Here is a 25,998-nt window from a genome sequence, read left to right as displayed (position 1 = left end):
GACAGCAGATTGCAACATACTAATTTAATCTAAATTCAAAGCAATCGCTTCCGGCTGAGCAAGGAGGGACAGAGTTTTCAACAACTGCCTTGCTGAGGTCACGTTTGTCGGTTCGCACGCGGCGGCTCTGACATCTTTAGCACACGGCCGAAACATCACAATAAACAATTAACAATTCTTACCCAAATATTCCCTCGCCCGCTGCGAAAAAATAATAAAAATCAGTTTGCAACTATCGCACCCAACAGCCGAAACGATAGAGCCTTAATGTTGCATAATTTAAGTTTGCATTGTAGTTAGTTATTGACGTTTTCGGTCTCTCCTTTTCTCTATAAGCGGTGTTCTTTTCTTTTCTTTAGCCGCTCTATTTATTGCAAATTACTACACCTTTTGACATGGAGAGTTTGCATAGAGTGACAAGCGAAGATAAATAGTTGCTTTTGCGGTTTGCCAAATGATAGCTCAGTGAAGGTTAATGAATTTGACTGTATAAATGTGCTTTCCCTATTAGAACAAGTTTCCAGCCGGGGCAAGAGCGACATAATTATATGTAGTTCATGCAATACTCGATTATGATGCAAGACGAAGAAAAATGGCAGAAAATAAACCAAAACAAGACAAAGTGAAATATCAAAACAATGCCTCTACTTATAAACAGTCCTATCCTGAAGTATATGAGCTGAACAACCATGCGATCGTCACTGAATTTCATGTGGGTGAGCGATTTCTTTTCCCTTTTTTGTGCTTTATAGAAAGTCAGCCGGTTAGATTAAAGACATGCCGCTAAGCAAGATCAGTAGGAAAGTTTATTTTTAGGGATTGACGAAAACGCAAAAGAAAACACTAGTTCCTGATTTGTCACGTTTCAGATCTCAAAATACGATCATAAAAATTACCAACTCAATATTTGGCGGCGGTTTTTCGATTTAGTTATTAAGACATTAATTTCTAACGATTATCGAGATTTCTCACGTTGGCAAAAATGGAATACTCTTTAAAGCATTCAAATTTTTGTGCGTTGCCATATAGAACGCGGTACTTTGATTAGTTTCAAGACAAAGAACTTCAAAGAGAGATTTATCGTCTCTATATTTTCTTACTAAGTGCATTAAATAATTTTTAATTTGAATCGATGCGGAGATCTGTACAGGAAGCGACGGGTTCGAGGATATTCGTAGAGCTTAAAATAAAACAAATATAGTGTAATTATAAAATTGCAGAGATCACCTTACAAACCTTTTTAACCAAATAACTCGGAGGAAATATATTCTTTCATTATTTCTAATCAACTTGTCTTTCAATTTTTACCTGTTGATTGGCAAGCCTTACCTTACAAGAGGATCAAATTAGAGACCCGACACTATAAATCGGCTGGAGGGGGAGTGGGGCAGATCGAAGAGTTTTGGTTAATTGCGTCACAAAAATTTTGCCTAATCCCCTCGTAGGGCTCTGTAATATTCTTACGAACCCCTTCCCCCTTTCATCAGTAGTCAATTTTCCATAGTCCCCTTCGTAATCTGTTGGCGATGACTAAGCGCCATCCCACCTCCCCCTGGAAAGCATATTCTTCACCCCCACCCCCCTCCCGCCATAAAAAATGACCGGTCCCTTATAGACAGTGTCAGGAGATCTAGAGGGGAGGATGGAGTGTTAGTCTCTCCATCTATTCGTTCTGGTATGGCGATACAACGAATAGCCTGTTTATAAAAGTATTTTAGACTGATGAGGAGCAATAACAATTTTGAAAAAGCTTTTTCAGGAAGATTATTTCTTATTTTGTCTTCCTTGTAGTTAAAGGCAAACACTCGCCTGGGAAAATGCTGTTGAACGAAAATTTTTCAATAAGCAAGCGTCTACTGTCGGTAAATTTGGCAACAAGTGCATTTCTTGGATTGTGTTTCCCTGCCCCAAGACTGAAAACATTTCTTCGATCAACATCACGAAAGCGGTGAAGCACACTTTGAGGAGAAATTAAGTGCTTATCACTCTTTGGACTTTAAGGGTTAAATATGCTTGGGTATGAAAACAGTTCACTCATTTGATGAAGGAGGATGTTAGAAATTATCCAGTTGAATCCTAATAAAACCACAAGAGAGCGTTGAAATGGTATTTACTTTATACTGAACAATTGGGTTATTATTATTTGAACTGACTTTGTAAACTATAGCATACGTTGACATTACATAATTAACAGAACTACGTATGAAAAGACCCTTTCTTGCTTTACATTCTACGATACACTAACATAGGCGGCGGAGCAGGAGGACAGGGGGCTGCAGTCCCTCTTGGGCAAAATTTAGGGGGCTATGCTCCCTCCCCCCCCCCCCCCCCAAATCAAGTTTCAGTGCCGACGATTTTGCCAGCGCAGCATGAAATTCGGATCTTGTAATCTTTTCAATCGCTTCATCAGTATCGTTGCCTGGCGAAATTAAATTTCATTTGAACAGCTCCGGCCTGTGTTCAAGAGTCAGACATTAAAAATGTGTTTAGAAAATTTGAGTGAGGGTATGTACTTGGCCTAGTATAAGGGATGTGCTCCCTCCCTCCACAATTCAAAGCGCTCCGCCGCCTCTGAATTGACAGAACTGCATACGGAAAGAATGTTCCTTGCCTTACATCCTTAATACAATAGCCATGTTCTAATGCAAATGTCTACAGTCAGGAAAATAAAATGTCTGAAGCTCTACTTAAGTAAACAACATCAAGGTCAACAAACTATTTTCCTTCGCAAACGATTCGAGAAGATGGCCATCGCAGCCAACTACAATAACAATATATACCATGAATTAAAATACAAGACTTTGAAATCAGTTATTCCGAAAAAAGTTGAACTCACAGCTCATAGAACATTTCACTTCAAAGAATGTATACCATCTAAAAATGATCGACGAAAGTATAAGAAAGCGGAAAACCTGCGTACGTTTAGTAATAATTACTTCCAAAACCTGTTTAAGGCGAATTTGGTACGACCGAGAAAAGAACAGGTTTTGCTTGAAATTTCATGGAGAGCTTCGGTAATTATGAAACATAATGGCGAAAAAATAAATTTCATTAAAACAACGACTCTGTGTCGCTTATAGTTTGGTTGTTTTGCTTAACTATTTCACTCCCCAGATCTAATTGTCAATTCTCCGCACTGTCTCCCATACATCTCTTATACTTTTAAGTAGAGGAATTTGGTGTTATTCAAACAATATCGCCTCTCATTCCGTTGGAAAGTGTATTGATAGTGTAAGGAGAAACTTCTTTTGTGTCACCTCAGTTAAAAAAGCGACCTTGACGCGTTTTCAGTGTTTTAAGAGTGGGAAAAAATACTCTTATCTTGAAGGGGGGGGGTCTAGTTCCTTTGCATTTTGGAGACGGTTCTGTTTACACATTATTGTCTAGTATTTCACCCCCTTCCTCACCCTTGCTAGACGGGTCGTTAACTATACGTAACGCGTAACAAACCCGGAAAACAAGAGGGAAATATTTAAGCAAAACAAATATAAGATTGTTTTCTTTTTCCGTTACGACTGACATATTAAAAGGCTACTCTTTCACTTTTCACGTTAAGATGTCACCTCTTTGTCTTATGTGCCATAATGCCCATAAGACGGAGAAATATTTGGTCTACATCAGACAATGTCCAATTGAGTGTCGAAAGAATTCCCGCAATTAGGTTTCCTCTTATTGCACCCAGGGATTATTCTAAAAAACTTAGCCTAGCCTCTCAACCAATCAGAAAGAAAATTAAAACCAATCGCGACCTGGTCGTCCGCGTTTTCCCGCGCTTGGAACAGTTACCTCCTTTCAGTTTTCACTGGCTTTTTGGGATATTGTCCGCTGTTCTGATTGGCTGATGTAATAAGTTCAAGGACACTCAGTTGAACAGCCCTCTCACCAATCATTTCATTTTGAAAAACTTGCTCACACGACCTTGTCAGTAACAGGAAAAATTGGTAACATTGCAAACCCATCTTGAAACTTGCCATGATGTCTGAATTTCATTCTAAGATTGAATTTCTAGGTAAATAATAATCCTCCACTTTTTTATCACTGACAAGATTATGTAACAATGTTTGGTAAACGGTTTACTTGTACACTAAATTCTACATCACCTTGTCTAAAGCTTCACTTCTTTGCTAACACATTCATGACAATACTGTAACTAATTCTAACAATTTACATTCTGCAATCATTACATTATGTTACATTTGTGTAAATTTGAAAGCACACAAGTAGACGGAGCAAAATGTCTCATTAAAATACTTTCCTCTTTGACTATTGATATGAAATATCTCTAGAACTGTACCCAGCTAGAATCAGAACTCCTATGAAAAGAATGCAAAAAGAAAAACAATGGATGACCCTTTGAGGCTGTAATGGGGCAAAATTGAATTCAGGTTAGCTTAGACTTAGCTCTAAAGAACAAGCACCTTATGGCCAAAGTCATCAGTCACCATCAATACTTGAAAGGTGGTAACTGGCCGTCTACTGCACACTGTAAGACTCCTTTTTTGGGGTCTGCCTCATGGCACCAGCCCCCTATTACAACAGTGACTTAAGTAAAAAATAGTGAAACCGAGCCTGAATCATCGTATTCGGGAAAACATCTGACACTTAAGATCCCTCTCACCATCCAGGAGGTCTACATGAGTTTTAACATACTCTCAAGAAAGTTGATGAGGTGCTGAAGAAAGCAATAAACTACAATAAACAAGAATCCTGTCTAGTTTTAGAATCAGCACTCCAAACCCCTAGCTGAAACTCTTAATCCAATTTAGCTTGGCCTGATGCCCATGCTAGCCAGCAGTTTTCAGGCATGAGCATGTGCACTGTACTCAGTTTTTAAACCAGAATTCACTTACCCAGATGCAGAAGTAAAATCTCCCCAATCAGATGTTGTACTCTGTTGTTGACTTTGTTGTGGAACTGTTGACATGGAACCAAAACTTCCCATGTCAGGGAAGGGAGCCTGAGGTTGAAAATTAGGACTTGGTCTCCTCCCAGATGCAGGTGATGCCCCTGCCCCTGGGGGTGGTGCTAGCTTGGGAGCTAAACCCCCAGGGGGAGGGGGGATGACACCAAATCCACCTCCTGCTATAAGAAAATGAACCAAAATTAGTTAGGAATGAATCATATTTTTTAGAGATAAAGCTGCATGATCTTCCAGGTGTGTAACATAGTCAGGCAAGTGAATTCTGAATTATATTAAGACAAAGTTGCCTTATGGCTAGATCAAAAGCATTTAATTTAGTTAGTTAGTCCTCTTTGTGTGTCTGTGCATCTAAGGCCTCCGGCAGAGAACACCATTAATTTCTGCCAGTTACCAGCAGGTCAAGTAACCCCCATGTCCAGCCTCAGTCCACCGTTTCCCTTTCTACATTCCTCCTCCACAAGCATTGGTGTGAGCAAAATCCAAGACTTTGCCACACTTTATCCAAACCATTAATGCTTTAATTTTCCAGACTATGAGTAAAGTCACATGTATTGAGCATAACCATGGTTGTCACAGATCTATTCAAATGCTGAAAATGGATTGATCACACTAAATAAAAAAACTGTGTATGGTGGGTATTACATTTGTCAGAAACTGGATGAAACCTCATTTCAACAGATTACTTATCTGAAGATGTCACATCATATAAAATTATTCTTTAAATAATATATGAATTTTCAAATCCTTCCTGCATACATTTCTATAGCAATAAAATTATATCACTCACAAAACTCACAATTATCCAAAAATTGTTCATTAATTTGTTAGTATCAAATCAGGCATACCTGGCTTAGGACGGCTTGTTGCACTTGCACCAGGTGCACGATTCTGAAAAGTTAAAATCACATTTTACTTATTGAATGTTCTTGAAATATGACAAAGGAGCTACATCACAGTTGAGGCATCTTGAAAAACACTGTCTTTCATAACATGTTTTTACCCTCTCCATTCTTAGCCCTACTTGTTGCTTGTTTATCATAATGATTGCTCTTTTGTGTTTTTCTGTCTCACAGTGCCAATATTCTACTAATCTCCTCGAAGTTGGAAGCAAAATGACGTAAACAATGTAATGCAATGTCAGTATCCCCTTGAGAGAAGGGCAAAGGCAATGCCCAGCAATATGATGTGATCAATATTGGAACTTTGTCTGAAATGAAACCTTCAGAGTATGAGGATTGACCAAAAACATGATGGTGCAGTAATGGTTTCCATGTTTTTTTTTTCTGTTTAGATTTTCTTACTGGTTGGGGCTTTTTAAGTAGACACACATTCAGTCATGAGTTACAGCTACATAGTATAAGGAAATACCTCAACAACAATTTTTTGCATGCAATGTGGACAACTTGTCTTGTAATATAGGTCCCCACTGCAAAATTTATTTCCCAGAACAAGTTGCACAAAGTGCTTTGAATTAATTTTTATGACTGCAGCAAGGAAATGGGAAAGTATCATTGCTATGTGTACACTTGGAACATGATGTACACTGTATTGAATATCTTGGAGGCCTACTGTAGTAGACTTTCATTTATTGCATCCCTAGCGATAAACCTGTAACTTTTCTGCATAATATCCATACATTATTCAGCAAACAGGAATTGAGAATATTCAAACTTGTCAGGTAGAAATTGTGATCTTGATTCAAGACCAAATTCATGAAACTGATTGACAAGGAAGTGTGTAGCAGCTAGATGGGAGAATTAACGATCAGATCTTGGTAGTTAAAGGGTTAAGCTTTATTTCTGAGTGTATTTAATTGCGAGAGACAGTCCAACTCACCCCAAGATTAATGTGAATTGTTTGACCTTCTTTGAAGCCCAAGTCTAATTTTGGAGTAAGATCAGGTTGCTCAGCTTCTGCAGCAAGTTTTTCACTCTGTTTCAACCATCTATGTATGACACAAGAGTAAATATAAACAAAATACAGGTCATCCAAAAAATATGGAATTCCAATCTAAATTTGATAGAACGGTACATGTAAAAATCCATATTTTCTATAACAAGTATTTATCAATTATCATTTTAATTTTAAATAACCTTAAGGTAAGACCAGTACCATAGTATTCCCTTGTATTTTCAATGGTTTTTATATCAATACTTAGAAATACTATGAATTTTTCATAAAAGTAAATATTGATGTGATCCTGAAAATTATATTCACTTTTCTCAAAAGAAAAAGATAATCAGGTTTTTAGACATTATGACCACATAACTATTAACCTTACTAATGGTATAATTCTCAATTTTTGCGTGATATGCTGGTGTGGTTTGGTTGAATATACAATAATGGTCATGTTGTGACAATGAGCATAGTAAGGCCATTAGTGGTCTTTGAGAAGTAAGCAACTTTTAAATGTTTCTTGCCCAGCTATTTCCCACCTTCTCCAACTCAAATTGAGATCAACATGTGGATAAGAATTTTCAATGACAAAAAAAAATTACTGGAAAAAAATTCCACACATGATAAAACAATCTGCATATCAACATACTTGAAGTGGTCTTGCAATGCTACATTAAAATCAAAGCTATCTCCTCTGTCTGTGAAACCCATTCCAATAAAAGCATGACGCCCTGCAATTAGAACCAAAATATTTCCATTAAAATACTCTGCTCAAATGCTGTGAATGAATGAATCAACAAATGAAAGCATGTATAGACAGACAGCTAAATGACATTAACCATATTCTCTACAATGTTCTCTACACATCTCCTTTGTTTCTGACAAGGAGAATTTGTTTAACAATCAAAGCTTCTTAGGCTGATGATCATTTCTTTATTCTCAACATCTTAATAAATAATTCAGCGATATTACTGTGAGGAGAAATTAAATTCTGGTCACCCTGAGGGTTTAAATGGTGAACTGGTCAGGAGAAATGTACCAAATGAAAAAAGATTAACTTGTTTGTAAATACCGCAGATTTAGCTCAGTGGGCTTTCAAAGGTTTAAACTTAATTAAGTGAACATGAAATAAAACATTATGATTATTACTAAATGCTTCCTAAATAAAAATACACTGAATAGCACATACCACCATCATTCACAATTTTCAAGACAAAGTAACGGCTGCTATCTAGAACACCTTCCACTGCAATCCCTGGGTAATCATCTACAGGACACTTAGCAAAGAGTTCACCTGAACACAAAAATAACAGGAGTAGAACCTTTGGGTTGAGCAATTTTTCTATAATCAAGTTCCCATTCTATAGTTGATATAATTGTGAATTTAAAGGGATGTGGGATATTTTCTTGAAAAACTAACTTTACTGATTGAAACAACATGCGAAGTAAATGTTGCCAACAGTGATCTGTTCTTGGCCTTCTTCCAGGGATTTCAATAGCTTTTTCCTTAAATGCTTGCTTAACCCTTTCCAGACTAATATCAGTATGCATATTCTCTATACTGTTCCCTATACATTCCTTAGGTTACTGATAAGGAGAATTTGTTTCATAATCCACAGCTTCTTTAGTTGGTGATCATTTCCTCAATTCTTGTAACATTAATGTTTTATTCAGAGGTTAAATTGTTAGGAGAAATTAGATGCTAGTCACTCTTAGGTGTTAAAGGGTTAAGGGGCAAAGAGGCAGTCATACCCTAAAAAGGACTCTAAGGTGAAATTCAAAGACAAGAACTTGCTCACAGGTGATGGTAGACTGCCAGTAACCAGCTTCTAATTGAAACCTTGCTCCTTCCTTTCTATTTGCCCAGGATGTTTTACAATTTTTAGCTTCTATACCTCACACCCTCTGACTGGTAACCTTCTCATTCTTACATGTTGATTATGTATTCTAGAAGTCACCTTTAATTGATACAACTCACCACTTGTCTTGTCCTCAATCTTGATGTAACACTCCTTTCCCTTTGCACAGACTCTTAACCTTCCAGTCCAATCTGGCTGATCAAGTTTCCAGTCTGCAGCTCTGAGAAAGCAAGAAATTGACGTTTGAGCCAAGAGACCCATGCTGCTACAGCTTATCACAGAGTGGGTAGCAGGAAGCAAAGAGGAGTATTTCCTCTCCCCCTGGATGGGATGTCAATCCATGATAGGTTACCAATTAGATTTACAAACTTTTCATGTGTTCTCCAAACCTCCAGTATAGATTACTATGACAGTAAACCAATACAAAGTGCACTTTAATGCTTAATTAAGCAGAAGGCAGATGGAAAGGAAAATCTATTAGTTTATCAAAGGTTACTTGTGCTTTTAATTAATAATCCAGGGACTCCCTTAATGATAGACAATGTTTTTTTCCTTTCTTTTTTTGTACATTACTTTCAAAACCATCCCTTCTGTAAAGATTTTCTCATGCACCTAGGGAGGGGCATTAAGTTTATTTACTTTATAAAAACAACGTTCTCTACTTAAAGATCGACTTCCATCAACCTCGGAAGGAAGAAGGTGAAGACTAACGCCCAAAATTTGATCACAATAATTGACAACTTTTTCATGGTTGTTAATGCTGTCCTAAAAACCTTCAAGATGAGCCTAAAATTTAATCAGTTGAGGCCAATTTAAGGTGAAAGTGAAGTACATTTTAAGACAGCGTGAGCATAGTTAATGCTAATATAAATTAGAGCGAACGCTACGTATTCACTAATTGGTAATTTGATATTATTTCTACATAACACTGATCGAAGTTGTATAATTTACGCATAACATTTCAAGAAACATAAAAGGCATTTGTAATTATGAGCGCGGATTTTCGGAAAACAAGTATTTTTCATTTATCTTTCAATTTGGATTCTGGATATTCCCTATAGTCAAATATCCAAACAGGAAGAAAAAAATGAATTTTTCCCAAATGGCTCTTTCCAGTTAACCCGTGAACGCGTAAAGATCAGATAAGTTCAGAGACAAAAAAATCATGCTAAAGGAACGTATCTGAGTACCTGTATCCTCGGTTGCTTGTTCTCGGAGGAATTTTGTAAATAAAACATTCATTCTTAACACACAGAACACTTTCATAGTCCTCCATGTTGAAATTAGAACAACCAGCCCAGACTTCCCCCCGTACAAAATTGAAACGTTTCCCAAAGGAGGACTGGAGCGATAGAAAAAATGGCGGCTGCGGTGTTTTGAGTTCTAATTTGAAATCGTATCGTTTATAACAAAATGCTCGAGCTAAGCGGTGTCTTGGTGACAGAAAATCTGTTTTAATGCTTTTAAGGGGGCTCTGGTTTCTTATCTATGGGCTCAAATGATGTTATCGCAGTACATCAGTCAGTTTTGGGCAGCTGTGTTTGCTCTTCAGCTGATGTGACTTCCTTGCCAGATCCATATGATGTTGCAAGAAATTTGCTGTCAGGCTTTTGTGATTATAAAAGACTGAGGCATATTCCCTCCAGAGAATTTAAGCCATGGTATGGTAAGTGTAAGCTCTTGCTGTGCCCAATCATACCACTTGCATCTCCTGATCGTTTACGGTCAATAGTGGCCACCGCAACAAACTCACCACAAAAAAAATCGCCACCACAAAGAATTAAATCGCCACCGGAGGCAACTACATCGAATGAAAGCTAAGTTGTGGTAGTGTTTTGCGAAATAAGAAGCGCGAACAAATACGACGAAAGGAACTCAAACTTTATGTCGTGTCTTAAGTATGGAACGTTAACCGTTAAATAAATAAAACACTTTGATGCCACTGAGATTGATCAGTTTACGTACGGGGAAAACAGATGAAACCGCATGAAACTTTCATCAAATGAAAGCTAAAATGTTGTAGCATTCAAATGTGTTTTTTCAGTGAATGGAAAAATGTAACAATGCATAAATAATCATTGTTTGATTTGAGAAAACGTGTCACTGTTCAATTTCCTAAGGTTTCATTTGAGAAGACATGTCAAAAAATGGGGTTTCTGCTTCATCACAGGTTCCAAACACCATCTGCTTCTTAGTGTTTGGTTCCTGGGATTAAGCACTTGCCCTCATTTTTGACTTTTAACTTCTTGTTTTTTTGGGCTTTGCAGGACACAGTTTTATAAATGAATAAGGGTATTGACATTTGGAGTGTTAGCCCTTCATCAGAGTGATCACTCTGACAAAGGGCTAACACTCAAAACGTCAGCCTTTTAACTCTTTATGGTGGCCAATTTACGTTTTCAACTCAGTTGTTAACTCTAAATTACTTGCCACAGTTTTTTTAAGACAGTCATGTTACTAACCTAAAACAAGTGTTTTGGAGTGAATTTGAAGGGCATTTTGGGCGATTTGAGGACTTATTAACTCATCAGTCTTCCTTGTGGGTGCCATAGGGAACTTATAAAGAACTTTGCGTAGAATATACTGCCGATGTTGTTGCAGGTTAGACAAATTAGAAGAGATAATTATTGTTTGGCTTCTGTGTTTCTTTTGAATTTCTCTGAGATTTTAACCATTATTGTGATATAATAGCTCTTTCAGTTACCAAATGGCATTTAATAAAACTACAGCTTTTCCATCCTTTGGAATCATAGTATAATACTGTGAAAGCTGCAAAAAGCTCCCTCTCCTACCACTTTTATTTCTAGGGCTTCCAGAGAAGACCTCATCAGAGAATGGTGCTCAATTAATAAGAAAAAGTACAAAGGGAAATTTTGTAATTAATTTTTCTCCTTTGAAATGTTGCCCTGAGTTAGTGAAAACCTCATACAATCTACATTTCTTTGCTAAGTGGAAAATTTGTAAAATTGTTCAAACACATGCAAATTAGGTAATTATTATTATGATGAAGTGCTACCAAGTCCAAATGGATACCAACACTATTACTGTAATGGAGATTTTCTTTTTTAGGGAAATGCAGGAATGGGAATACAGACAGAGGTTTATTGCAGAAATGACATTATTGCATTAACCTTTTACAGCCCAACATCAGTATCTGTATTCTCTATACTTTACCCTATTCATTTCCTTTGGTACTGACAAGGAGAACTTAGTTAACAATCAAAGCTCATAAAGTTGGCAGTCATTTCCTTTATTGTTATCAAATGACAGTTCTTGATGAATGATTCAGCAGTAGTGCTGTTAAGAGAAATTAGATGCTGGTCACTCCTAGGGTTTAATGGGTTAATATTTCTTCTTGTTCCTTTCTTTATAGATGAGAGTACCTTAACCTGTTTGTGCTTCAAGGTACTTCCCCCAAAGTTGACAGTGATTTCAGAACTGACACCAAACCAATCATCAGTTTTAAGGCAAAACTTCTTATCAACAAGTGACAACTTACTTGACTTTTCACCTGTGTATTCTGGTAAATCAGGCTTAAAAAAAGCACAGCTGAAGAAAGGTGATGACAAAGAGAAGATTGTGAGCAGAACATGTAACAATCATCCTGCAGAACACCATAGCCCCTGGAGTAGGGGTGGTAGTGTAGATTGTTCTAAATGTGGAAGTGGAAAGAGCAAACTGTTGGAGGAAGCTCTAAATCCTATAAATACCTCAGCCAAATCAGTAAGTGTTGGAAAAGAAAGAGAAACACACAAAAGCTATCTTGTGTGATCCCCTTACTTTTCACCTTCTTCTGTTTATACTCTTATCCACACAATTCAAATATTATTTTGCGAAAAAATTACGAGAACAGTCAAACTTATCAGCAAGGGGGTGTTGTCTTGAAATAACACCAAAGCCCAGTTATTCAATGGAATATCCAAAGGATAAATGGCTATCCAGTGGATAAGTGTTGTATTCAGTGGATATTGCTATCCAACCTTCAAACAACTCGAGTCAGATTCTCTTCCCTAATTTACTAGGAAAGTTATGACCATCAATTGGGTGAGTTACCAGATGGATCCTGGGACTTAGCTGGATGTTAATCTAATACATCTGTAGACTTATTGGCAATGTTCACTAAGAAACAAAGATCATTATTTTGGGTTACTTGAAATTTTTGTTAATTTTGGCTAAATTATTCTTTTCTTTCCTATGTCAAGTTGTGGTGTGTCAGTCCTCCACATATCAATTGCAGGAAAGGGAAAGAAAAAGAGACTGTTTTGGAAAAATTCAAGGAGACAGACCTTCTCCAAGTGAAGCAACAGTATGGATTGGATTATCATCAACGAGGAAAATGGATTGTTTGTGCCAAAAAAGGTTCCTTAAAAGGTACATGAATTACCTTCTTTTATATATACCAGTTTAAGTTTGTCAATAGAGTCATTCATTCTAATTATGTCCTTATCATGTGATTGCCTTGGTATCTTTGAAGAGTTTATATATAGTATAGTATACTATATAGAAGTATCTATAGTATAGTCTATCTATAGTATAGTATTTGTTTAAAGTCATTGTCGCTGATTTTGCTTTTATAAAATATTGATGATGAAATCTGGCACTTGGGTGTGGTACTTGAACACAATTTCACACTGGGGAGCAGGAATTTGAACAAACCAATCTACAAAAGTTCAAATGCCTTGGGGATTGCTGAGGGGGGAGGGGGGGATGTTGAAGCTTCAAATTGGTTGTCGCATTAGAATTAGGCTTGGGTCAGGTATGATTAATCATAGAGGTGTTCTTTTTTGCAATACAGAGGAGAATTTCACAATAAAACAACTTTGGAAGAAAGTATGCTCATTGATCCAAGAAGGTCATCTTCCTTACTGCAATGCAAAACTTCAGGTCAGGAATTTAACCATGGAGTATTCTTATGTATGTTGAGAAATGTGCTGATATTGCCAGTAATAACACTAAGACAAGGCATGTAATCTAGGGAAAGACTTTCAACCATAACAGCTTTTCTATCATTAGTTTAGATGGATTACTTGTCTATTATTAGTTTAAATGGATTACTTGTGAACTGTTAGGAAACATAGTGGAACTGTGATAGGTAACTTGCTACAGACTACTAAGCAGTGAACTCAGATTCATTTGGCTTTTTACAGACATTGCAAGATGAGGTGTGGGTGTACTGTGACTTTGAACACTCATTAAAGGTAAGCCTCAAATGTAAGGCTTGGCACCATTTTGATGAGCAAATTCTACTTGAGAGTAAAAGGAAATGTAGTAGCATAATGGTAAGCATGCTGTTCTTTGGTTGGACAAGTCTGGGTTCTTATCCCCCCTAGAAGTTTGAGTATGTTCACCCTTTACATCCTAACATCAGCATGCAAGTTCTCCATACTGTTATTTATACATTTCCTATAGTACTTGTTAGGAGAATTTGTCTAACAGTCAAGAGCTTCTTGAGTTTGTAATAATTTACTATATTCTCGTGACCCTAATGTTTGATTTATTGGTGATACTGTTTAGAGAAATCAGATGCTTAAATCATTCTTGGGGGTTAAAGGGTGAATATACCTGCAAAATTTTCAGGGTAACCTGACAAATTGAGGTGGGTGGTAGGCTGTGCTTGACAAAACATAGTGCGAAAAATGTTGCGTAACGTACCGTCAGTGGCAAGGAACGTTGCGCAAGGATACATGAAGGTCCAAGGAGACTATTTAGAAGTGTTTAGATCAAGTATAGAAGTGTATGACGGAAAGACGTACTTCAACCAGCAAGTTTCGCATTGATTTGATGACTATTTCTTCTCTCATATACAGGTCAGAAGTACCTTAGAAGAGGCCCTTGGAAATTTCTTCCTGGAAATTTCTTTCGTCGTTCATCCTGTTGGCGTTGTTATGGAACTATGATGAAGAAACTCTAAAGTCGTTTCACTTCTTAGCCTGCATGAAAGCCCGGAAAGACCGAAAGAGCCGCGTGCAAGAGAGAGCAGACACGCTCCTCTCTCACGCAGGACTACTCTTGTGTGCTAGCCGTCGTAATCACCAGCGTCGTGTTCCTCTCGCAGAATCTTTTTACACTTAACAAAATTTTAAAATGTTAACAGAACTCGTTATTGCATCAATTACTAACTTGAACTAGCTTACGTTGGTTATTTATTCATTAAATCTTAGACGCATTTGCGGCAATCGCAACACTTTTCACACGTCAAAGCATCATCGCTGTTTTAATGAGTTTAGCAATAAATGTAACTGACACATTACCTTCTACTGAATACACTAACGCAGATTTTACATTATTTATAGATATACCGGTATATTTATTTACTAGACTGGATATTTGCTAGATTGAGGCTATAAATTATCATTGATTGGCTTGATCAATATACATGTATCTGGCTGGTTCCACTTCTAACCATTATTGTAAGTAAGTAATAAATTCATTGTTGAATTGTAACATCTAACTAAGTTACAACGCGTTGTAACTTAGTTAGATGTTACAATTCAACAATGAATTTATTTCCTTGTGGAATAAACTAAAGGAAGAATTGTCAGAGAGGATCTGTGTGAAGTTTTGTGCTCAGGGTGCAACACCTAGAGCGAAAGATATTCATCATCGCCAATGGTGGGGAATGAAAGTTTAATGAAGACCCTTGCATTGAGAATTCTCAGTGAGAAGTGCGTGATCAAGTCGGGCTTGGTTTTAGTTTGCATGTGATGGGTTGAGTCAGTTTAAAACTAATCACGTGGCCCAGTAAAGTACATCTAAAGCAATCGCAACAGCCAATCAAAGAAAAGGTAATTATCGCCGAGAGCCAATGTGAACTCGAAGTTATGAATACGTGTAATCTGCTCATAGAACATAAAAACTCAAGTAGCCAATCACGACTGGCTTTAGTTTTGATTGTAATTGATTAAAAAGTAGTGCAAAAGTTCAAGACTATCTCAAGTCTTGCAGAATCAAAGAGATGTAATCTCTGACTTCGTAGCCCTAAACCTAAGTTAACTAAGCGTCTCGGGTAGGTGCGCACTCCGACTATTTTAGGACCATGTGTATGTGTGCAAGTGTAGTTCAGTTTCTCTATTAATGATCCCGATTATTGTTATTATTATCATATTAGTGAAAGATACTGGATTAACTCTGTATGGTTGCTTGCTTGTATTTTGCTGGTCTGTCTCTCTGTCCGTCCGTCTGTCCCTGGTCTCTCTACTGGTCTGCATATCTGCTCGTTTTCTTGCTTATGTCTGTGTCCGTCCGTGTGTCTCTTTGGCTATCTATCTGTTCGTCTGACTGTCTGCAGTGCCTATCCGTCTGTCTGTCTCCCTGCCTGTCTGTCCCTTTGTCCGTCCGTCTCTCTGTATGTGGGTTTGTCTTTCTAGCTGACTGTCTCATTCGCTCTGAAGAAGGACGAACGCTCGAAACGTCAGCTTAGAAACTCTTACGGTGGCCAATTTACATTATCAACTCAGTTGATAAAACCAAATTATCTAGTCATACTCCCCACCGACGCAGCACTACAGTTTCTTAAGAAACTTACCCCCTCTATTCAGTATATGTAACTATATGGCATCGCGAAATGACTAGAAACGACTCCCACATGAGACGCAATGTGTGGGGATGATAATTTGCAATATTGAAAATGATAAACCCTTTTGTTCCTAAAACAATATCCTAGGAAATCTATCCAGGTGTGGAAAAACTCTAAATTTTACCCCACTCCCCCTACCCCCCGGAAAAAGGCACTAAAGTTGTTCCCACGTTTTAGATGTTTAGTCACAAGTTTTAAAAAATTGAGGCGTTAGTTTGAGTATTCCCCATGTTATCTTCTTTTATTATTCGTATTACACCAGACATAGAATTACCAGAAAAATGGAGTACTCTGAAACCAGAAAATATCATAGACGATTTTACCGCTGTGTTACCCATAGCGACTAAAAGTAACCCGTCTAGGAGCTCTTTGTTTTCAATCCGGGATACCTCACTTCATTTTGCTATAGTATAGAACTCACAGGGCATGCTCAGTGGGAGCGTTACCAAAAGTCGATTTTGTGTGTGTGTATGTTGTTCCATAATCCTTTTGTACTTTCAATATAATTCACCCTTGTTGCAACCCCAGCGATGAGTGGGGATTACCCGTATTTCCCGTACCTGGCTCTGTACATTGTCTCGGCCAGTTTATGGAGTTCAGATACTATGGGGGCTACACACTGGATTCTAAACGAACGAGATGGAGTCGTACGGGCCAGCAGTGAAGGTGATATTCTGAAATCCGACCCCGTGTTATTGATTCTAACGAAAACTAACCCTCCTAAGACGGGAAGCGGTAGGAAAACAAACTGCGACCAGTGCAATAAGGGCAGATCTCAGGGACTGAGGTGAGTGTATCCGTGAAATTGTAGGCCAAAGTAGCCTTTAATTGGCAAGTGTAAACTTGGTTTGTTTTGACGTGCGGCAAGGCCATGCATAGCGCATATTACGGACACGGCCGATCACGAAGATTACTCCTGTTTTTCACGTGTTACTTTCTTCCATTTTTTTCGCTACAAGAATTATTTCTGTTAAGCGGATTATTTTTAAATTAAATCTGAAGTTATGATTTTGAAGTTTGTGACGTTCAGTTGAAGCCACGAGATAAACACGAATGAGGCAACGTGTTTAATTTGCATTTGAAGTCTTCGCGGTACAAAGTACTAATGAACTGTAAACCCGCTCTGGTTGTTAGGAGAGAAATTATTTTTCGGTATTTTTTACTCCTTTGATTGCAGAATTATTTTTATGAGAACTTGTTTATGTGTTAGTTGGCGACGGATTAACCAGCCATCATCGAGTGGGTTGGAAACCGATGGTGACTTTAAAAAGGCATCAAATACTTACTTGGTTTTGCATGAATCAATACAGTTTTACAGGTTTCACCTCAGTCTGACAAATGTTAGCAAAAACCAGTGTTTCGGAGAAGTTTTTTTAATTATTATTTTAGTGGATAAGCAGCTACATTTGGTCGGAAAAACTAGGAAAATTTTGTTGTAAATTCATCTTCATTCGATTTTTCAAGCGAATGAGCCAAATTGAGACAGTTTTTTCGATATTATTTGACGTCGATCACCGATACCTTTGCGTGTCATCAGAATTTTTTTAATGGCCTCTTCACCTGCCCTCGCATGCAGTAGTTTTGATAAGCTTGTTTACATTACTTTTTAAACGTATGCGTATGGTACAGCCACAGGGGACTCCAAAATTTTCAAGTTAGCTCCGAAGATCAAGATACCCTCATTCAGCACACTGACAATTATTTTCCCTATCATCAGCATGCGTAATATTTGTTTTTTTAATTAAGATATCTCATGGTTTGGCAGTCTGTTGTGGAAAATAGGAAGTGATAATTAATAATTGATAGCTAGAGTAGCTTTCAACAGTTTGTGGGCAACTTGAAGTTGATATTAATATTTAAACAAGTTCAGAACTGATTTTGGCAATGTAACTCTCAGTTTTGTCTTCAGTCTTCTTTTTTTAGAAAATTTGAAAAGTTGAATCTGATTTTCAGTCTGAATAAGTCAGCTGTGAAGTCAAAACAAAAGAGTTATTTTTGTCTGGGCATGAGGTCGGTCAGAGAGGGTATTATCAGTACTTATGGGTTATTTATTTGAGGCGGTCAAGTTTGCATATGATACAAAGTTACAACACAAATATTATATTTAAACTTATTTGTGTTGCTTAAATGTTGCTGCCATCATAAGCAAATAATTTGTTGTATGAATTTCTTTCATTATTATCTTTGTTCAGCAAACAATGTCAAGCATTAAATTTTTGCATAAAGACAAAGAAAACTTTTAAGGCACCAGTGAGGATTCAGTCTTCAGTCATACACCTAAATTTATAGTTATATGCATGGATATTGTGCAAGTTGCTTGGCATTTTCTGAGCCCTGTAGGGGCAAGGAAAAATATGGTCAATGAGCAAAATATCTGCTTGTATTCTATGTTAAGCCATCAAATAAGGGATTTATTATTTGACTGTTATTTCATTTTCTAATATTTCGGCTTCTAGTTTTTTGAAATACTTCATATCTGGACCATATCTGAGCCATATCTGCCTTTAGTCCAAACATCTGATTGTAAACTCTCCTCTTTAGCTGCTAAACATTTCCTTGTCAATCAGTAAAAAGAATTTGGTGTTAGATCATGTTAATAACTTGAACCTGATGGGTTTGAGAGATCTCATTACCTGTTTGCTGGATAATGTATGGTTACTGTAAGGAGAAGTTACATGGGATTGAAAGGGTTGATCATGAGTTTTCTCAAGCTCAGGTTTAGAGTGTGTGCCTGTGAAATCTGAGATTTCTGAAGTTTGTTTCTTGGTGGAAAGCAGATATTCTTTCTTTCCTCTATAGCAAGTGAATAACATTTCTCTTCACCAACAATCTTTTTGAAATTAATAATTGTTCAGTTTGTTGATTTTTTTTTCATTCACAGTCCTGTTGTCGGTGCAGTAGGTCCTACATCCCTTGAATTATTTCCTGCACCCCAGTTAACATGTGGATCCTCAGTTAATGAGACATCTTATGACCACTTAGAAGGAATAGCTAACCGAGAGTACCATCCAACATTTATGGAGCCTGATGTAGCAATGCTATTTAAGAAGAATGATATGGAAGACATCGACTTAGGTGTTATAGAATCAAACTTGAGAAGAGCTATTGAAGAAGTAAGTAAATGGTTGCAAAGTGTTTTACAGAAATGGCTTATTCCATATGGCCCTTTGAATCCTATTGACAAACTTATCATTGGTAGTGTAGAGCAATTTTTAATAGACTATCGAAAATGATCCTGTGTTGCTTTGGTTTTGCTTTTTTGTAGGCCACCCTCTCAACCAATCAGATTTAAAAGTAAAACCAACCCAACTTGATGACTTGTGTTTTCCCGTGCTCCAAGCACTTTGTCCATTTTTACTTTGAGTTCTACTGTTTAACCCTTTAACTCCCAATACCTGATTATTAATTCTCTCCACTTGCTGCTACACAATTCCTTGTAAATTAGTTACGGGAATTTGGTGCAAGATCAAGATAAAAACTTCTTCCTGATGAGTTTGAGTATTTTCATTACCTGTTTGCTGGTTAATATGTTGATAATCACTCCTAGGACTTAAAGGGTGAAGGATAATGTTAACCCTTGTTCTGATTGGTAGTTGTAATTAATTTGTTGTTTTTTGGAACTCAATTGAAAACTTCTCTATACGGCAGAAATGACTATGACTCCTCAGCTTGACTGCCATAAAGTATACCAATATATTTCCTACATAGGTAGTTTCTTGTTCCTTGTAATATCTCTATAATTGCTTTTTACTTGTTTATTTTCCTTTGAACATTTGTCTAAGTAATTTTAAATTACTCTTTCTCATAAAAATCCACCTAGAAAAATCAGTCTTAAATTTCTCTTACTCATTAAAGTGTAAAACAGCAATTTTCACACAAACATTTCTGCAAAGAAGTAGAGGGAAATCTATGATTTGACCCTCTAACAACTTTATTTTTATGATTTTCTCTTTAGCAAGGAATGTCAATAGATCAGAGATTCAAGAAAATATCAATACACAAGTCATGGAAGGTTTCAAGAAAGCTGGGACACCAGCTCTCTTGAACTTGCATCTTTTTTATTATTTGAACTTTCATCTCACCCCTTTCTGGTTCCCCCCTACTAACCCCCCCCCCCCCCCCTTCATGACTGCTAATTAATTTCCACAGCATGATCACAGATATTTTTAAAAACCACCTGTGCTCTTATGGAAGTGTAGTTATTTCTCTTTACATTTATTTTGTTTGCTTTCCTGCAGAGTCCTAATTCAGTTGTTGTTTGTAATCACATTGGAAATTTCTGGAGAATTAGAGGAAGCACATACCACTCTATAGAGTGTTTCAGAAAAGCATTGTATTTTTCACCAAATGATGCTGATGCCCTCTTAAATCTTGCCAAGGTCCTTTTCAATTTGAACTATATTCAGGACGCTGCAATCCTTGCGCGAAGATCACTAGAAATGCAACCATCCGAACATAACTGCTGGCTTCAGCATTTTACTCTTGGTGAAATTCTCAGAGCAAATGGAGACCTGGAAGAAGCTGGGATCCACTTCAGACATGTGCTGGACCTTAACCCATCATTTGAGCTAGCAGAACTACATCTGAGGGAGATTGGATCACCATCAACTTCTACTACAAATGCATATACATTCTTAATCATTGGCCTTCTTGTGGTTGTCGTCTTGGCAACAGTCTACTTCATGACACTTACAAGTGAAGGCCGTGGGATAAAAAACACCAGAATGCAGCTCTGGGTTGATGGGAAAAGACCTAGGAGGAGACCAATCACATGAGTATTTTGCTGTAGCTGTTTATTTAAGAACTCTGAGACTTTTTTTTGCATAATATGATGTCTTTAAAATACATCTTTGCAAATGCAAACCTTGTTTTTCAAGAATTTGGACAGATGAAAACAACCTTGTGAGTGTTTGACTTCTCTGGTCCTAGACCCTGCAAGGCAGAGTCACTGAAGCTGTTTTATAAAAAATTGATATTTGTATGAAAATTAGTTGTTTATAATAAAGGAATGTCACAACAGCTGTGTGGAACATGGGAATCTTGTTGGTTGAGTTTATAAAAAAGTCATGTCTGATTTCAAAATTATCTGTCCCACTTTTAAAATTTTTAATCCCTAAGATTTTATTGTTTATTCTCTCCCCTTTCTCCCCTTTCTTCACTCAAACTGATACACTTTTCTTTTTTAATTAGTTTTGAGAGTTTGGTGTTAGATCAAGATAACAACTTCTGCCTTAGTATTCTCATCACTTCTTTGCAGGATAGTGTATGGCTATTATGGGGAGAATTTAGATGTTCATCGCTTCAAGGAGTTTAATGGTCACCATGTTAGTTTTGTCACAAAATGTTGATTTATTTTATTGCTACATGGAAATTGCCTTTTTCACTTATGAAAGGAAACTATGAAATAATAGTTTGCTTTGGTTGACAAACATTAGAGGGGAAAGAGAGAATGAAAATGTGAGAAATACAACAAAAGAAGAAAAAAATCAATAAGGAATGAAATAACAATTTCATTGTAGGCTAAATTTTTCAACTCTCACAAATTTTGATGTAGCTCCCTTAACATCCAGAGAAGACAGTTGACTCTCTTGCCATTATAGACATGATAAGGATGAGAGCAACTCAGGATGGCTTGTGTAAAGCTTTCCTGTCTCCTCACAGGAATATCAGGTACAAACTACTTTATTCTCTCCAAGGGGAATGAGGGATGCTGTACATAGGCCCACACATGAATGAACTTAGAAGGTAGTCATTCTGCTGGTGGTCTCACTCAATGTCTTTGTATTAAACATGAAGTAAGGGGGGGACTAGAAAAATCCATGCTTGAAATTCCTTGGGAGGAAAAACTGTAGAAGACCAAAAGAAACCTTGCAAAAAACTGACAGGGTGTTGACCCTTGAGACAGTGTGAAAGTAGCAGTAGAGAAGGTTGGGTAGAGATCCCTTGTGTCACCTCAAGGGTCAGTTAGTTCAGAAAAGGACTAAGTGAGTGGGTGAAAAGAGATGTGGGCACAATGATCTCACAGGGTATGCTGGAGAATTTGTAACTTGAGAGCAAAAAGTAAGAGTTTCAAAGGATACATGAAATAAAATATTGACATGTTCCCTTCTTCCCACAAGCCTTCTTAAAAATTCTTGCTCTATCCTACTCTAGCATTTACCTTTTGGGCTGTGAACTCAAGTTATTAACAGAACAAGAGTGAGACCACTCTATTCTGGGTGTGGAAGAGAGGTAATTCTGGCACCACCCAATTGTACTTGTAGAATAGTGATGTTGTTTCCCAGCTCAGATTGACCTACAAATTTTACAGCCAACATCTTAAATATGATAATCCAAACAATTTAGTGTCAAGAAACAAAGGAACTGATAGAAACTGTTGACCCTCAATGGGTGAAGTATTTCAGTCACACTCCAATTTCCACTAGAAAATTAACCAAGAAAATTGTGGGGAAAGTAAGCAAACAATATATATGTCCCAGATTATCTGAGAACTGGCCTTAAGTATGAAATACCTTCTGTATCACTCCTTCACTCCCAAGATCAACTATTTACACTTTATTTAACAGATATTCAGTTCCAAATTATTTACAAGTACTACAAACACCTTTGAAGAAGTTTTGAACTTTGTTAACTTCAGCAACACAAATCATTTTCTCCCCAAACACAAAAACCTGGATGAAGACTCTATGGAGCTCTGCACACAAGGAGTAAATGAGGGTTAACCTTAAATTAATTTACTAAGCTTCTGTCAAATCATCATTTAAATACAGATGTAAGGCTGGTAGGAATAGTTCCTCATTCATGCTCAGTTTATAGAATTCTTCACTTTCATCAGCAACTCCATTCTCTTCCAGTGTTTTATTCATATCCAAGTTCCTTCCATTGTACTTCCATGTATAGCTGGCAGCATGGGCATTATATTTCAAGTAGCGGTCTTGAATTTCAGTTAGTATCTCCTCAGAGCAAACCTTTAGAGAAGAAGAAAAGGATTAGGGAAGAAAATTGGACTTCACCCACAGTTTTTTCAATATCACATCAAGAGCATGTTTGTTATGTACTAAGCTCTCAAACCTCATGCAAATAAATTTAGTATTGTGCTCTCATGCTGAAACTATTATTTCTTATGCATTTAGGGTTTCTGATTTAAAATGTTAATTTTGAGAAAGCAAATTTCTTCTTGACTTAAGTGCCTGTGAAATCAATTATCTTTCTCAATATAATTTACTCCTTGTTCCCTTTGTACTTGTTTCAAACACTTTTAAACAGTGGAAATTCTTGCTCCAAATAAAGGAATTCACATCATAGCTCCTTTGTTTTCTACAATTTCCCAGAGAAGTTTTCCCCCTTCCCCTGACTGGAAGGTGATGCATCACAGTTGAAAGCCATCCCCCCTCCCTCAGGAAGGTGATGCATCACAATTGAAAGCAATGTGGTTGAAAATCTCCCTCTTTGCTCACAAATCTTCTTGAGAGCTCTGTATAAACATTGCTATATCCAGACAACAACAATTTCAAAACAATTATACAATGTAACCACAAATTAACCTTGTTTTGGTCCACTTGTTTTGATCAACTTGTCTAGATAATAATATGGTAAAATTCAGTCTGTCAGTGTACCAATCAGCATTTGTACAAGTCATGATCTAAAAGCTTGGGAAAAACCAATGCTTCTTCCTAGATTTGTTCAAGACTTATTCTTTGTTTAAAAGTTCCATATGTTTTCCAGATCTTAAAAATCATTCTGTACATTTCTACACTATCTCAAGAATTCCCTGGGATACAAAAGTCTGAAAGAATTCAGACACTAACCTCAATGGTTTGTTCTTGGGAAGTAAGGGTATTGATTATTCTGATTTTCCTTGTTTGTGCAGAAAGCACACCAATGCAGTAAGAATCATCTTTCCACCATGGTCGTCCAAAGTCATTTGCCCAGTCTGTGCGGGGACATCGTGGAGGAGTGTGAATGAACCTTCCTCTTGGTGTGTAATAGAATTTACACTTGGTTACAGGATCAATGTGAGTTCGGATCTTGGATAGAGAAAAAATCGAGTATTACCCATTGGCTGTGTAAGGTTAATGATAGAGTACCACAGAACCATGAAGAGAGACACAGTGGTCCAATGGTTTAACCCTTTAAACCCTGACATCAATATGTATATTCTCTATACTGTTATCTACACATTTCCCAAGGTGCTGACAAAGAAAATTTGTTTAACAATCAAGAGCTTCTTAAGTTGGTGATCATTTCCTTTATTCTCATGATCTTAAATGAATGATTCAGCAGTATTATTGTAAGGAGAAACTAGATGCTGTTCACTCTTATGGTTTAAATGGTTAGGCTGAATAGTTTACTCTCACAGCACTTCTCTCCACTCTGGGAGTATACAGTTGGGTATTGTCGAATTCAAGGAAGGCCGAAGAAATTCTGGAGGGTAATATTGTAATGGACTGACATCCCATCCAGGAGGAAGTAGTGATTCTACAGTTGCTTCATGCTAAGAAAACCGAGATAAGCTCTGGCTGGGTAGGCCACTAATTGGCTCAAACACAGAATTTATAGTGCCATGAGCACCAGTAACACACTCCTCTGCTGCCCAGGTACCACTTTCTTTGTTTTTACCACAATTTGATATCATCACATACAGTCTATTTTTGAGTAGACACAACAAAATGGAATCTGTCTGTAAAATGTTCAGTTACGTTGAAGAAATCATCAGTGGTCTCTTCGATCTCATCACTGTTCGGTTATAAACACCGTTACTTTGAATCGGGTGACTTCTAATGGCTCAAAGCCAACACAAATATCATAAAACACACGAGCTTACATCTTTTGTTTTCTTATCAAACCAGTGTGTAATATCCTTTCCTGCTGCTTCGATGATGGGCTTCAGAAGAACATCACCTGAAATATCAAGAAATTTACAGAGCTTTGTAAAAGAAAAGTTGCACTTCTTACTGTCAATTGTGTATTGTAATCAATAAGTTTTCACGAGGGGACTTTTAAAATGTGATTGTCAAACCCCTCTTCATGTGACTCCAGTGTTGATTTCCGTTTCAGTTTCAATCGACTTAGAGTTTCAGTTTAAAAATGCTTGAGTCAGTCACTGACTTAAAAACTTTTTGCAGAGCCCTCCCAACCCGAACAATCACACAAAACAATTGACAATTATTGTCAAGTCCAAAGCATTTACGTAAGAATAGACATTTAGATGAATACGTTTCAATGCTATTTTCTTCAGATGTTTCGCATCAACGTAAAATAAAAGCTTGACCAGTGCGCAGGACACTCGCTCCTTGATCGATCGTTTAACAGCTTTATATGCTAGTTAGAAGTTCTCATTGCTTCATAGAGGCAGAAAAAATTGAAGGGTTTTATCTATCACCGTGATGGTATATAACTTGAAGTCGTTAAAATAACTCAGCTGTGGAAGTTACGTACCTGCATGTTTTTCGCACATCGGAGTAAGGTCGTAAACTTTGCCCAAAAACGATACCCATAGATCTTTTAACGTATTGTGGATACTAACTTCGTTTGGTGTGTAATACCTTGGTCGTTTTGAGGGGATTCCTGGCATAGTTTTCAGCTCTTGTTCAATTTAAACGTTCCTCTTTCCCTGAAACAAACGCAATATCATGCACTTGGAACTGTTTCCTTGGAAACGCATATCGTTAGGGGCTCAAGGTTTTCCCTGATCTTACACGAATAACCTTCTAACTTCAGTAATATCCGCTGACTAACATGAATGC

The 25,998-nt window shown here is 37.2% G+C and overlaps 4 protein-coding genes across 4 annotated transcripts; 2 read left to right on the top strand and 2 right to left on the bottom strand.

The window, feature by feature from the left end:
• Positions 1-2,098: 2,098 nt before the first annotated feature.
• On the bottom strand, positions 2,099-10,003 carry LOC131798864 (adaptin ear-binding coat-associated protein 2). Its single transcript, XM_059116525.2, has 8 exons — positions 9,867-10,003; positions 8,796-8,896; positions 8,007-8,111; positions 7,467-7,548; positions 6,758-6,866; positions 5,767-5,809; positions 4,851-5,082; positions 2,099-4,313 (listed from the first exon to the last, which is right to left on the bottom strand). The coding sequence occupies exons 1-8, from the start codon at positions 9,950-9,952 to the stop codon at positions 4,283-4,285; spliced, it is 789 nt and encodes a 262-aa protein (XP_058972508.1). The 5' UTR covers positions 9,953-10,003; the 3' UTR covers positions 2,099-4,282.
• Positions 10,004-10,035: 32 nt separating this feature from the next.
• LOC131798863 (uncharacterized) lies at positions 10,036-15,754 on the top strand. Its single transcript, XM_059116524.2, has 6 exons — positions 10,036-10,342; positions 12,050-12,399; positions 12,879-13,047; positions 13,472-13,560; positions 13,824-13,874; positions 14,484-15,754. The coding sequence occupies exons 1-6, from the start codon at positions 10,165-10,167 to the stop codon at positions 14,571-14,573; spliced, it is 927 nt and encodes a 308-aa protein (XP_058972507.2). The 5' UTR covers positions 10,036-10,164; the 3' UTR covers positions 14,574-15,754.
• Positions 15,755-16,676: 922 nt separating this feature from the next.
• On the top strand, positions 16,677-21,271 carry LOC131798862 (tetratricopeptide repeat protein 17-like). Its single transcript, XM_059116523.2, has 3 exons — positions 16,677-17,039; positions 19,134-19,365; positions 20,491-21,271. The coding sequence occupies exons 1-3, from the start codon at positions 16,783-16,785 to the stop codon at positions 21,025-21,027; spliced, it is 1,026 nt and encodes a 341-aa protein (XP_058972506.1). The 5' UTR covers positions 16,677-16,782; the 3' UTR covers positions 21,028-21,271.
• A 1,521-nt stretch (positions 21,272-22,792) lies between these two features.
• LOC131798852 (cytochrome b5 domain-containing protein 1) lies at positions 22,793-25,910 on the bottom strand. The gene is made up of 4 exons (XM_059116513.2): positions 25,691-25,910; positions 25,077-25,153; positions 24,061-24,279; positions 22,793-23,220 (listed from the first exon to the last, which is right to left on the bottom strand). The coding sequence occupies exons 1-4, from the start codon at positions 25,824-25,826 to the stop codon at positions 22,990-22,992; spliced, it is 663 nt and encodes a 220-aa protein (XP_058972496.2). The 5' UTR covers positions 25,827-25,910; the 3' UTR covers positions 22,793-22,989.
• Between the last annotated feature and the right edge of the window lie 88 nt (positions 25,911-25,998).

Source organism: Pocillopora verrucosa, chromosome 9 (genome assembly GCF_036669915.1).
Source record: "Pocillopora verrucosa isolate sample1 chromosome 9, ASM3666991v2, whole genome shotgun sequence".
NCBI lineage: Eukaryota > Metazoa > Cnidaria > Anthozoa > Scleractinia > Pocilloporidae > Pocillopora > Pocillopora verrucosa.
The sequence above is the reverse complement of the archived record's forward strand: the minus strand, read 5'-3'. Positions and strand labels throughout refer to the sequence as shown.